The sequence below is a fragment of the Sander lucioperca genome, chromosome 18 (assembly GCF_008315115.2).
Source record: "Sander lucioperca isolate FBNREF2018 chromosome 18, SLUC_FBN_1.2, whole genome shotgun sequence".
Taxonomy (NCBI): domain Eukaryota; kingdom Metazoa; phylum Chordata; class Actinopteri; order Perciformes; family Percidae; genus Sander; species Sander lucioperca.
In genome coordinates, this window is record NC_050190.1 from 29,051,840 (window position 1) to 29,064,613 (window position 12,774).

Consider the following 12,774-nt stretch of genomic DNA (forward strand, 5'->3'; position numbering starts at 1 on the left):
ATTTCTCTATACATGGCGAAAGGCTGCGACATATCGTGAAAGACACTCCGATTTTGTGTGTTACTTGAAAGTAAATATCAGTAGAAAACTGCACTTCAAATGTATAGTGCATAGTTTCTGTCGCCCCCATGAGGAATTCTAAGTAATGACAACAACACTGTGGGCGCGTCCACATGATACAAGCCTTTCCGTGATTGCGCACAGCCCAACATGATGGACTCTTCAGAAGAGGTCTTATCTTCACTCGCCGGACGCCACAATCTTCTGAACATAGTCATACTGAGAAATCCAGAGAGAGTTGTGTGGAGCTGATAGTCTTAATTATTTTGTCATTTGGCGATGGCTTGAATGTAACGGACGTTCATTAATATCAAAAAGTTATGCACTAAAGCTTTAAAATGTAACTCATTCTTTTTTTAGTGGTGCCTTTATATTAAATTCACTGTTCAATTGGTGCGATAGAAGAATGTTGGAAAGGATTTCCTTTCATTTGTTCTAAATTCGACAAGCAATGTGTTGTTTTTAGCAGAATACTAAAAGCAGCAGAAATGCAGAACTCAGTACACTTCAATATCTGTTTATTTGTCGCAAGTAATATCTTTATCGCAATATTCAACAACGTGATCGCATATTTTCCTCATATCGTGCAGCCCTAATCTCCACGCACCTGGGAAAGTAATCTACTCACCAACATTCAGAGGTAGAACGCAGTAAGCCGAGTCAGCCAGCGTGGGCTTGAACTCCAGTGCAGGTTTCTCCAGGCGGAGGATGTGGGAGAAGATGTACTGGTGCAGGCGGGTGATGAGGTCCAGCTGGGCGGTGGTGAGCGCGAAGCCCGACTTCTGCAGCTCGATGGAGATGGTCACCTCACCCGAGCGAGTGTACACCGGGAAATGGGGAATCTGGACAGAAGGAAAGCATCAGCCACCGCCCATAACCAATATGGGTTGGGAAAAACGATTCACTCGTGAGGGTTTCTGCAGGTTTCGACAAGTCAAACTTAAGACCTTCTTAAGACCATTGTGAATGGAATTTAAGACCAATATCACGACATAAAAGTACAACGAAATGCAGAGTCACAAAAGTACTTGCAAAGTAAATAAATATATTTAAATTGAATAAAAGCGACACATGGTAATAATGATCTGTACATATACAGCAAATTATATTTGGACTAGCGAAAGAAACTACAACCCCACAGAATTAATAAAAAACATTTCAATGAGCATTAGAGGTAGCGTTACATGGACGTCGGAAAAGTCCACCCCAAAGGGAGTCACCATTTCCAACAGAAAACACTTTGTTTAAGAAGGGGAAAAAAAGAAATAAATCACAATACTCAATAGCATCGAATCGCAATACTTAGAATCGCAATACAAATTGAACCGGCACCCATGTATCGTAAAAATAATCAAATGGGGACAAAAGCATATAGATCCAGCCCTAACGCTTTAGCTACACTGAACGCTTAACGTATGCGGAGCGTTCGTGGACCGGATGTGCCGTGGAGTGTTTCTTTTAACCGGCTACACCTGCAGCGCATGCTGCGTAGGATTGTGTGAGTCACAGACGACACGCTGAGCTTTCCCTCTGGGATTGTTGTTGTTTCTTCAGTGTTTTGGAGCCAGCACAGTAGAGCTGAAGATCTTTGCCGAACCCGACGGGAGGACAGAACTTAAATTCGAGCCAGGCTCGAGCTTCAGGTCAGGTGATGTGTTTCGATTAGCGCGAAAATGGATGCTGAGGAGGTGAAACGGAGGCTGGCATCTGGAGGACTTTTTATTTCTTTTTCTTTTCTTTTTCTTTGTTCCAACTTCCAAGTGGCCGATAGCCTCCGTTAGTCATGAATAAATGAGGTTAAAAAATGTATAAATGACTCATTCTTGACAAAAGGCAAAAGAGCTGTGCGAGTGTGCACATTTGAATAACATCGGGCTGTAAACGGGTTCGGGCTTTTAAAAAGCTGTCAATCAAAATGTACTTTGGGCTCGGGACAAATTCTGTCGGGCTCGGGCCTTGACGGCCTAGCTTTTAAGGCCTGATTACGGCTCTATGGCACAGCGCTGTGAAAACGTCAATCTACAGTCAGCTGTTATCAGAGGACGCAGGTGAGGGAATTAAGAAATAAAAATAATACGCTAATTGACGGTCATTAAGGCGTTTTCTGTATGTCGGTAGTTTAATTTAAAAGAAATATAGACCCTTTGTCATCCATCTCTTTGTAAAAGGGCACACACCTCACGTTAAAAATATAAATAGAAGACCTAGAAGTCCTAGAGCGGATCAAAGCCAGTTTCATTGATTATAGTGGAAGCGCAGTGTTGGAACATCTGCTCCGCGTACGTTATAACCCGTCATAACCAATGAATGAGAGCAACTTTTTCTTTTCATAATTCCTCGAAGTGAAAACATGTCAATCCGATCTGAGAGAATAAAGGAAGGTTTTTAACCAGGTGACGTACTCGAGGTATGGGTTTGGCAGTCAGGATGCCGAAGCACCTGGTGGTGTCCTCCGGTGGGTAGAGCTTCCTTCTGCGGAAGTTGAGTTCATCAGGGAGAGGGGTGGTGAGGACCATCCCAACCACATATAGGTAGTACGTCTGCTCCGGCACAGCGTAACTGTCCCGCAGACACTCTGGTATCTGGAGAGGAGAAAAGACAAGTGAGAGACCATTTACTAAATTATCCAGGAGCATTTCAAAAGCTCACTGTTCCTGACACAATGGAAAGCGAGACATAGATAATCAGACATCCTTGAAGAAATAACTGTAAACTGACCTTTTGGATTATTTCTATTTGACATTTATATCATTTTAAAGTGGAATAGGGATGTAATCTCAGTGTGTCAATAACTGGAACTAGACGAAAACAAGAAGCGACACGCACGCTGCAAACTCTCTCTGCAGCATTTAAGCAGCAATTTCCAACTAATTCAAACAGGGCAATAGACATCACTGGGTGATTGGTACATTTATAGCCGTGGATATGAGACCCTACTCTGTAGTGGAAAACGCAGGTTTTTACGAACATGGTTAAAGTAATTGAGCTATTACACTATTCCTTCATGAGCCTATTCCAGCCAGACCGTAATTCCGGCTTTGTACAAAAAAACTAAAAGCCCAAATAGAGAACCAATTGTCCGAAGCACCAGCTGTTGCTCTGACAGCAGACGGCTGGACGTCAAGGGCTACACAAAGCTACCCGACTGTAACGTGTATATTTTTTTTATAAGGAGCTGTTTTTGTTTTACAGTGCTAAGCATAACTGAATACACCAGTGGTTTTATTTCAGTTAGCCTAATAGCTGGTTTGATTTGCATTGAGAGATGATCTTATGGAAAGTACCCCATGCCAATCTCTAGGTATGGTGAAGGGGATGTGATGATGTGGGGCTATTTTAGTTCCAAAGGCCAAGGGAACTTTATCAGGATGCATAGTATCCTGGATCCATGAAATAACTGGCCTTTAAAAATAAAAGTCTGCCTGCCTCTATGGGAATTTAACATAGGGGTGTACTTACTCATTGCCTCTGTATTTAAGGAAGAACATTTATTTATTTACAAAACATTATTCATTCACAAAGAAAATTGGTGTCCTTAAAGATTGGATTTCTCCTCATTTTTTAATTAAGGCATTAAGATCAATTTCCAAAAGATGACTGTTTTATTCCTCTTTTTAGTCAACTTTAGCATGGGTGTATTCACTTATGCTGGGCTAAGTATAGCTCTGTCATTGTTCAAAGTAAAAAAAAAAGATCATACTTTATGATGTTAGTTTTAATAAATACATTTTTTTTTTTTTTTAAAAATCAAGTAAATTTCTCTGGCATTTCTTTCTTTTTGCTGTATCGAAAACGTAGCGAACCATGACGCCACTGTCTCGTATCGAACCGAATCGTGAATTGTGTGAACCGTTACACGCCTATACATTAGTTCATACTAGACATTACTGCTCAATAAATGTCAAAAGAGAGAAGTAATTTGTGGTTTAAGAACATCTTCAGGAATCTGATGTAGACTTTTCTCAGGACCTTTCTTAAGAACACATTTGAGAAAAAAAACTTTTTGGCCCACTGATCATCGGTATCAATGTACAAAAAAACCAAGTGGTGTTTTTTTACTTGAGGAAACCCCCTTTGGTTGAACATTAATAAATACTGGACTGGAGTGCAGTTACTAAAAAGATACAAGTTAGAGCTGTCAAGCTTAAGTTAGTAGCATAGTAGCCAGCTCAGGGAATTAGCGACAGTTATAGATAGATAGAAATAGATTTTTATATAAAAATGGTTAACTGTTTGACCGCTGACAGAGGAATGACAGAACTGACAGGATTCACTGTATTATTACTAAACATTATGATCTCTGAAGTTGTTTTAATGAGAGTATATCATCAATAAAAGTTAGCATTCTTCACATAACATGCATTCAATCCGTCCCATGAAACCAGAGAAATAAATTGTATTAATACTGCTTTTGCTTTTGCCGATGATAGTTAACTCTAGATGTAATGGACGAGGCTTAAGCAGAATGACTTTCTTACGGCTTTAGGGTAGCATTGCCTCCGTTTGGTAGAGCCGGGCCGGCCTGGCACGCTGGTCTCCTCCTCATCGTGAAGGTCCAGCTCCTCCTCATACTTCACCGTCTCCTTTCCCACCGGCATCAGGTGATCGTCCAGCTCACCTGGGTGGCAAGACAGCCAGATAAACGAGCTCAAATAGATGCAAACAAGTTGTAGAGAGGCTGGCAGTGAAGATTTGTCCAAATCATGCATCTGCTTAATCGCAGTTCTGGTTTTACCTATCTTGTGGAGTTTCTCACAGCATACTAGTGCAACAGCTTTCTCTGCCAGTCTGGCACAGTTCATCATAGGACCCTGTAAAGACAGTGACACATCAATACAATGAATGAACCTGGAGAAGTTGTAATACGATTCGTTCTTACTAAATCAGAGGAGGGAGTAGGGATGTAACGATTACCGGTGTAACGGTAAACCCCGATTACAATGTTACCGTTTTCATTTAAAATATCATTATCATTAAGGTGGATTACCACGGTGTGGAAACCGTGTGTTTAATCCTTCCCAGCTTCATCCGAGTCTCCTGAAGTTACCGCGCAGGCGCACTGCGTAGCCTACAACGTGCGTTTCTTGAAGTTGGAATCATGGCAGGAGGGGGGAGATGACAGCGCTCAGGACATTTTTGTAATATAATAAACACTGTTACACTTTTTTGAAACTATTTCAGCTTGTGTAGGCCTATCAATGCTTTCTGAAAATATTGAACACACTTTTAAAAATACCACGATAATCCCGAAACCGTGATAATTTTGGTCGCTATAACCGTGACGTTAAATTTTCATACCGTTACATCCCTAGGAGGGAAGCTGGAAAAACAACAATAAGGATTGCCGGGACCCCCCCGGAGCCTGTAAAAAGTTAAATCACACCAGTAAATACAACCAGCCAGTTCCTGATTGGGCCAGTGCTAAAAAAAGTGAGCAGGCAAGCGGTGTGTGTCTGCTCTGAGACTTCCCTCTGACAGCGCAAAGACAGACACAGGCAGGCTTGTTTACTTATATATCATATCATCATATATCATCATAGATGAAATGACGCGCAATCCTAAAAAGACAAAAACAGGGTTCTTCCCTGTCCTTGCATTTATTTTGATCACAGTCTGTTTTATTAAAAGTGCTCGTGGCATCTCACGTGTGGCTTTGACTATCAACTGAACATTTAACCTACTTTGTAGAAAATACCTAGATGTGTATTGTGTGTCGCCATTCAGCTGAAAAAATACAGAGATATGATGTTTGGTCCATATCGCCCCGCCCTTGGTGTAACCATTACCAAAGTTCTTAAAATGCACATGTTCCTTCTCACCTTAATAGGAACTCGCAGAGGGGAGTTGATGGGCAAGTAGAGCGTTGACTGGAAGCGGTCATCCTGCCTCTCTGCAGTTTTACACTTGGGTGCTAGGTGGGTGAACGGGTCACTGGGCAGCCGGGCACAATACCTGAGCACCAGAGCAAATAAGACATTAAGAAACGCTACTCTAAAGCGGATTCATGTGCGTACGTGTTATTTTCTTAAAGAATTGAGGATTTAAAGACATGACCATACCTGTTAATGTGTCCGATGGCTGTGTTGATGGTGACCCGGGGACCTCCGTCCTCAGATCGAAGCACGTAGGGTGGGAGGACGTTGTCATCGTCCAGGACCTGCTCCACTTCAAACTCACTCACCTCCACCGACTTGGAGCACTTGTTCCTTAAGATCTGCTCAAAAGTACATTGGGACCATCATCACTACCTCATTCTGCTTCACTTTGGACAAAAACATTGGGGAAAACAAAATAATAGAACAAAAAAATGACAAAAGGGTCGGGAAAAAAAAGTGATCAAAGCGTTGGAAAGAAGCACCAAAACGCCAAAAAAAAGGGTGACAAAAACAGCAAAAAAAACTATGGAAAAAATTACAAAAACGTAAAAAAAAAAAAAACTGTCAAAAAAACCCAGACAAAACACCGAAAAGGGCGACAAAAACAGCAACAAAACGTTGAAAAAAGCGACAAGAACAGAAAAAGCACAGAAAAAATAAATTTAAAAACAACCAACATCCAACCAACCAAAACAACCTGATGACATCAGAAACGTCACTTGCGACCGTTACATATTGTCTATTTCTACTAACATACCTCCTAGATCAGACAGATCAGAAACATATTTAACATTGGCTTTTTGTTACATTTTTCCTTATATCATTTAAATAATCAACTATTGACTAAATCAAACAAGACAAAGAGAAAAGGTTACCTTCTCAATGGCCTTGTAGGTAGTGAGATCTTCTTCGAAGGTTTTGGTCCTCTCGCTGTCGGCTAGCATGATGTAGTTGGAGACAGGAGCTCGCGCCCTGCCTTTGGACTGGACGTAGGACCTGTACTCCGTGGGCAGGTCAAACCGCACCACCAGGTTACACTTTGGGATATCCACGCCTTCCTCCACGATGCTGGTGGCGATCAGCAGGTTGGTTTCATGAGCCCGGAATTTGCGGAGAACCTGTGAGAGAAAGAGAATCGAGTTTTGATATTTGCTTTTCTTAAAGTGGTCATATTAAGCTCATTTTCAGGTTCATTATTGTATTTAGAGGTTATATCAAAATAGGTTTACATGGTTTAATTTTCAAAAAACACTATATTTTTGTTGTACTGCACATTGCTGCAGCTCCTCTTTTCACCCTGTGTTCAGGTCTCTGTTTTAGCTACAGAGTGAGACCTCTCAACTTCTGTAACGTCTTTGTTGGCAGTCGCTAATGCTCAGTAGCTAGGTAAGGATTACATGAGCTAGCTAGCTGTTTCTCCAACTTCGGCCTGTACAAGGCAGGATTAGCTGGGAGACTTCTTCTAAACGAGGGCGCACTTCCAACTCTGCGTGGAACACCTGCAGAACAGGGACATGGAAGTAGTTCTATACAATTTATTTTGTAGATTAGGGTGAATTTGTTTGCGTTGTAGCAGTGTTTTGCCATTGAGAACGAGCTAGCATGCTAGCGGTTAGCCCCCTAGGCTAGTGACGTAGAAAGCCGTGCAGATTTTGAACAGCTCACCCGGAGACTGAAGACAGGACACATTCAGAAACCGAATCTCACTCAAAACAGCACGGATGAGTTTTTTTTCGAAGTTTGTATTTTTCATAATATGGGCACTTTAACTATTTGCCGTGATTGAACCACATTCCCCTGCCTTTTATAATCCTGGACAACTTCTAATAAACAAATTACACGGAAATATCAGTCATCTACGTGAATACAGGGATACTTGTCTCGTGGCGTTCACAGAGACGTGGTTGAATGACTAGCTTCCTTGCTAGTAAGCGGCTTCTGGGCTCCCGGCTGGATCGGGACAGTGAGGTAACACAGAAATGTTTTCCGTGTGTTAAATGTGTGGGAGCAGTTGTGCTTGTCAGACATAGAGCTCTTGTCACTGACGGTTAGGCCTTTTTATCTCCCGAGGGAATTCCTCCAGGTGTCTGTTACTAGAGTTGTTCAATACCGATATCAAAAAAGTCTCTGATACCGCCTAAAACGCTGGTGTCGGTACAGGCATGTGAGTCTATGCACCGATCCGATCGAAAAAAAAAAAAATCTACTTTAAAGAAGTTTATTCATGTTCTTTTTCTGTTACGATTGACCGTCAAACTAGATAATAAAAGGAAGTTCAACAATGATAGCAATATTTTCACATCCATACAGGGTAGGTAGTGTACAGCTCCTAAACAATAACAATATACACTACCGGTCAAAAGTTTGGGGTCACTTAGAAAAGTCCATTCCACTCCATTCCAGACAGAATACCAGCTGAGATCAGTTGCATTGTTTTTTTAACCAGGGCAGCAGTTTTCAGATTACATTATGTGCTTACATCATTGCAAAAGGGTTCTCCAATGTTTCCTCAGTTAGCCTTTTAAAATGATATCAGATTAGTAAACATTGGAACATTGGATGAATGGTTGCTGATAATGGGCAATGTAGATATTGCATTAAAGATCTGCCACTTCTTTCTACAACAGTCGAGAACCCTTTTGCAATTATGTAAGCACATAATGTAATCTGAAAACTGCTGCCCTGATTAAAAAAAACAATGCAACTGATCTCAGCTGGTATTCTGTCTGGAATGGAATGGAAATTTCTAAGTGACCCCTTTTGACCGGTAGTGTATGCAATTTCTTTAATGCACTGGCATCGTATTGGTGGTACAGACACTTCAATCAATCTCCCCTGATGTCCCCCCAATATTATATCAAAACATTACGAGTGGCGAGTTTTAACGCGTACATTCATTTATAAAAACGAGGGGCCAGCTGTTCAAAGTCGAACATATCCACGGGATTTCTGTCTGCCGCGGTTTACCTCTTCTTGTTTCCTGAACTCCACCTCCATCTGCTTGTTCCGCGGCTGGTTCTTGCCGATGCTGTGGCCGGTGATGAAGTTGCTGCTGATGTAAGCCAGCTCTGGGTCCTGCTTCCCCGCCTCTTTGATCAGACTGAGGAAGAAATACGGACAGCAAGTGTCACTGACAGAACACAAGTGGCACAATCTGGTAGAGATCGTCATTATTCTCAAAACAATAAGTGAATTATTCTGCATGTATGACGCTTTACAGGGGACCTCTGAGTTCTTTGATATAAAGTGTATTCAACAGGGTCCAAGGTTCAAGTCAAAAGACAAGAGTCATTTACTTCACATTAAAAAGCCACCAACAACCACATAGGGCTGCACAATTAAACGCAATTTTATCGAAATCGCAATTTGAACTAGTGCCATATCCAAATCGTATTAAGTATTAATACTTAATACTGAATTAAGTATTGTGGTGCTGCAGAGATGTCCCGGCATAAAAATTCTATCCTACAGAGTAAAGAAAAAAATCTTTGTTTGGTACAGATCCTCGCAAAAAAAATTATATTTTTCAATGAAAATGAGAACAATGATAAAAAAAATGATCATTCCCTCCTATCTGTCAAAATAATCGCAATAAGATATTTTACTTATATCGTGCAGCCCTACAACCACACATGAAAAATGGGTTACACTTTACTTGAAGCTATCTACATAAGAGTGACATGACACTGTCATGAACGTGTCATAAACATTATAAACAAGTCATAAACGTTTATGACATAACGCTTCTGTGATTAAGTGTCATTCGGTTTTTGTCATGACAAGTTAGGGTTAGGGTTAGAGTTAGGGTTCATGTGTCATGACTGTGTCCTGACTGTGTCATGTGTTCGTGACAGTGTCATGACACTCTTATGTAGATACCTTCAAGTAAAGTGTTACCAAAATGTGTTTATCTGTAGTTTACATAACTCCGTATGAAGTACAGCTCTCGCGCCACAGGGCAAACAACCACGAGGATGTCGGAGCCCTACCGATTGAGGACGACGGCTGTGTAACGCCTCTCCACAAAGATGATCCCACACAGGATGTTGGTGAACGGTGAGGGAAAGTTGGCTTCGGGCCTCTCTTTGGCCTCCACCTCCTCGTCCTCGTCCTCGTCCTCGGAGTCGCTCCAGGACACGTAGTTGTCCTGGTTGCGGTTGTTGTACCACTCCACGCTTTCAAACTGCTGGCGCTCAAAGGGCTTGTACTCGTGCAGGATCTCGAGCAGACGCAGGACCTTGGGGGTGACGAACTTGAGGTCCAGCGCGGCGGGCGAGAAGTGCTCCTCGCACAGGGCGTGCACTTTGCGCAGGATGGTGTCGGTGAAGAGCAGAAACTTGCGGTTGAGCTCCTCCTGCTCGTGTTTGATGTACTTCTGGAGTTCCCGCACCATGATGCCGGCGGCCTTGTCCGCACACCAGGGTCCCAGGACCTGCAGCACGGCCCGGCAGTCACTCAGGACCTGGATGGGACAGAGACCGTGTGAAGAGCAGTTTGATTTGGGGTTTTTTCCCCCTCACTTTTAGCCTCAAGAACCTTTCTGGCAACCTTTGTATGAACTCATGAACTTATGAAGGTGCGGTAAGCCATCCCCCCAGAGGAAACTAGATCTAAATTTAGCAAATGAGCCATAGTCCCTCTCCGCCAAAAGGTGAGTGCTCCAGGGCCAGTGGACAATCATGGCATTGCTGACTGGTCTCCTCTACAGGGTTTATCGACACTGTAAGCAGGCAGTGGTTGCCAGTAGTATCAAGATTAGGACGACGAGTAAAAAAAAATAAAAATTAGAGAAAGGGTGGGCCAACAAAATCAAGTTTAAGCTGGCTTAGCAGATCTTTCCGTCACTTGGGAGCCTCAGAAAGGTTGTAACCACAACATTGGCATATTATTACCCGCATAAGCTGTTGATTTCATCGCATTATTTGATCATCATGTGCTTAAATGAAACTAATACAAAAACATAAAATCCACTAAATCTTTATCTTGCTAGCTCTGACCTGTTTGGAGATGTACGTGGGATCACGGTCCTCTCTGGCAAAAGACACGTTGCAGTCATTCAGGAAGTGGAGAGCTTCATCCAGCTCTACCTGCAGAGAGGAAGAGAGGCCACTCTTGTCCACGTAGGGGCCGCAGTCCAGCACCACTTCCCTTGGCTGAGAGGCGTATCTGAAATATAACACAGTGCACGGGTTAGACTTCAGCATGCACCCGTGAGTCCTCGTTACTGGCATCTACTGCTGTCGTTGAGAATCATTCATCGAGGCGATTTGACAAACTAGGTGTTCCTTCTCTGTTTGAACGAACTGTAATCAGTGAAATCATTTGTTGCAATGTTTAGTGGTAACTAGGGCTGGATCTGAATATTCGACTTTTCGGATAACCGTTTGTTGGGTAGGTATTCTATTTTTAATTTTGGACTTTGACTTCCGTTTTTGGTTTTGTCTTTCTTTGAGACAGATTCAACATGCAGCATCCGGGGAGAATGAACGAAGTTACCTTCGAGTGTGGTGGGAAATGTCGAGGTCTATGAACGATCTGACAGAAAACTATAATTGTCAAATAGAAAGTTTACTAGTGCTGCATTGGGGGGGGTTAAATAACACAACAGGACGTCACACAAACGAGCCATTTAAGTGACACTCCCTCCCAGCTTTTGTTGATCTTGACGGGTGCCAAGTCCTATTCAGAATCTGGACGCATTTAGCCATAGACCTAGTTGTCCACCCCCTTGGTTTAGGTTGTATATACGTGCTTGTCGTACCTGTCCAGGACCACAAGGTCGGTGGCAGTTTCAGCATTGCTCTTCAGGATGCTCTCCAGATTCTGGATCTTGTGCTCCAGTTCTGACGGGTCACACTTTCCATTCAGAATGGAGGCTGTGAGACCCAGGATACGAGGACTGCATGAGCAGCCCTCAAACAGCTGCACAGAGAGAGAGAGAGAGAGAGAGAGAGAGAGAGAGAGAGAGAGAGAGAAGAGTGCCAGGTCATTCACAGTTCTCTTGGACGACTGTTTGCCAGTCCTGCAAAGACAAAAAAAAAAAAACACACACAAGTTCTACTTTGCAAAACACAATCTCACCTTCATTATCTCACAGTAAGGGTGGTCTGTGATGGCCAGGTGACAATCGTCAAAAACCACCAAGTTGATTTTAGACAACGGTAAGATTTTCTTCCTCAGAACGTGCAGGAATATGTGGCAAGTCATGACCAGCACCTGCATAAGAGAAAGTTAAGAATGACAGGAAGAGAGAAAACATTATCGACAGTGAGCACGGTGTTATTCAGTCAGATGTTGTACACGCTACGAAACAATCGATCTGTCCGATGAATGAAATGACCGCAGTAGCACACGTGCGATACAGCTCCGAGACGCGTGTGCGGAGGACAGAGACGCGTGTGTGGAGGACAGACCCATGACCAGATGATCTTTATTTTTTTTTTTTTAAATACAGTGCACTGGTATTTTTATTAGTGAACAAGGATTAGAACCAGGGTTTAAAATGAACTTTTTCGTCCACACTCCAAACGGCTAGTGAATGTTCAAATGTTACCAGCCACTCAATAGATGACCATTGTTATTTTGGCTGGTGAGTGAAGCTAATCTACCAGTCACTTGCATATTTTACCATCATTTGGCTGGTATATGGTGATCATTTTGAACCCTGATTACAACACAAACTATTTTTACTACTATTCTACTGCCACTGTTAAAGCGGACTGGGAAAAGGAGTTGGGTACGAACATACAAAATGACCTATGGGACGAGAGTTTAGCATATATCCACAAGTGCTCCATAAACACACGTCATTGTTATATACAGTTTAAAATCCTGCATA

General features: G+C 42.5%; 1 protein-coding gene across 1 annotated transcript in view; it reads right to left on the reverse strand.

Annotated features, from left to right (window-relative positions):
- Window positions 1–12,774, reverse strand: part of dicer1 (dicer 1, ribonuclease type III) — a 50,389-nt gene that overhangs the window by 26,010 nt on the left and 11,605 nt on the right. Inside the window, exons 7-18 of the mRNA XM_031321440.2 lie at window positions 12,018–12,152; window positions 11,698–11,858; window positions 10,934–11,102; window positions 9,926–10,398; window positions 8,904–9,036; window positions 6,812–7,054; window positions 6,120–6,274; window positions 5,880–6,012; window positions 4,796–4,871; window positions 4,539–4,678; window positions 2,463–2,642; window positions 689–902 (exon numbers count right to left, since the gene is read on the reverse strand). Coding sequence (XP_031177300.1) covers window positions 689–902; window positions 2,463–2,642; window positions 4,539–4,678; window positions 4,796–4,871; window positions 5,880–6,012; window positions 6,120–6,274; window positions 6,812–7,054; window positions 8,904–9,036; window positions 9,926–10,398; window positions 10,934–11,102; window positions 11,698–11,858; window positions 12,018–12,152 — 2,212 coding nt within the window. The remainder of the gene's footprint in view (window positions 1–688; window positions 903–2,462; window positions 2,643–4,538; window positions 4,679–4,795; window positions 4,872–5,879; window positions 6,013–6,119; window positions 6,275–6,811; window positions 7,055–8,903; window positions 9,037–9,925; window positions 10,399–10,933; window positions 11,103–11,697; window positions 11,859–12,017; window positions 12,153–12,774) is intronic.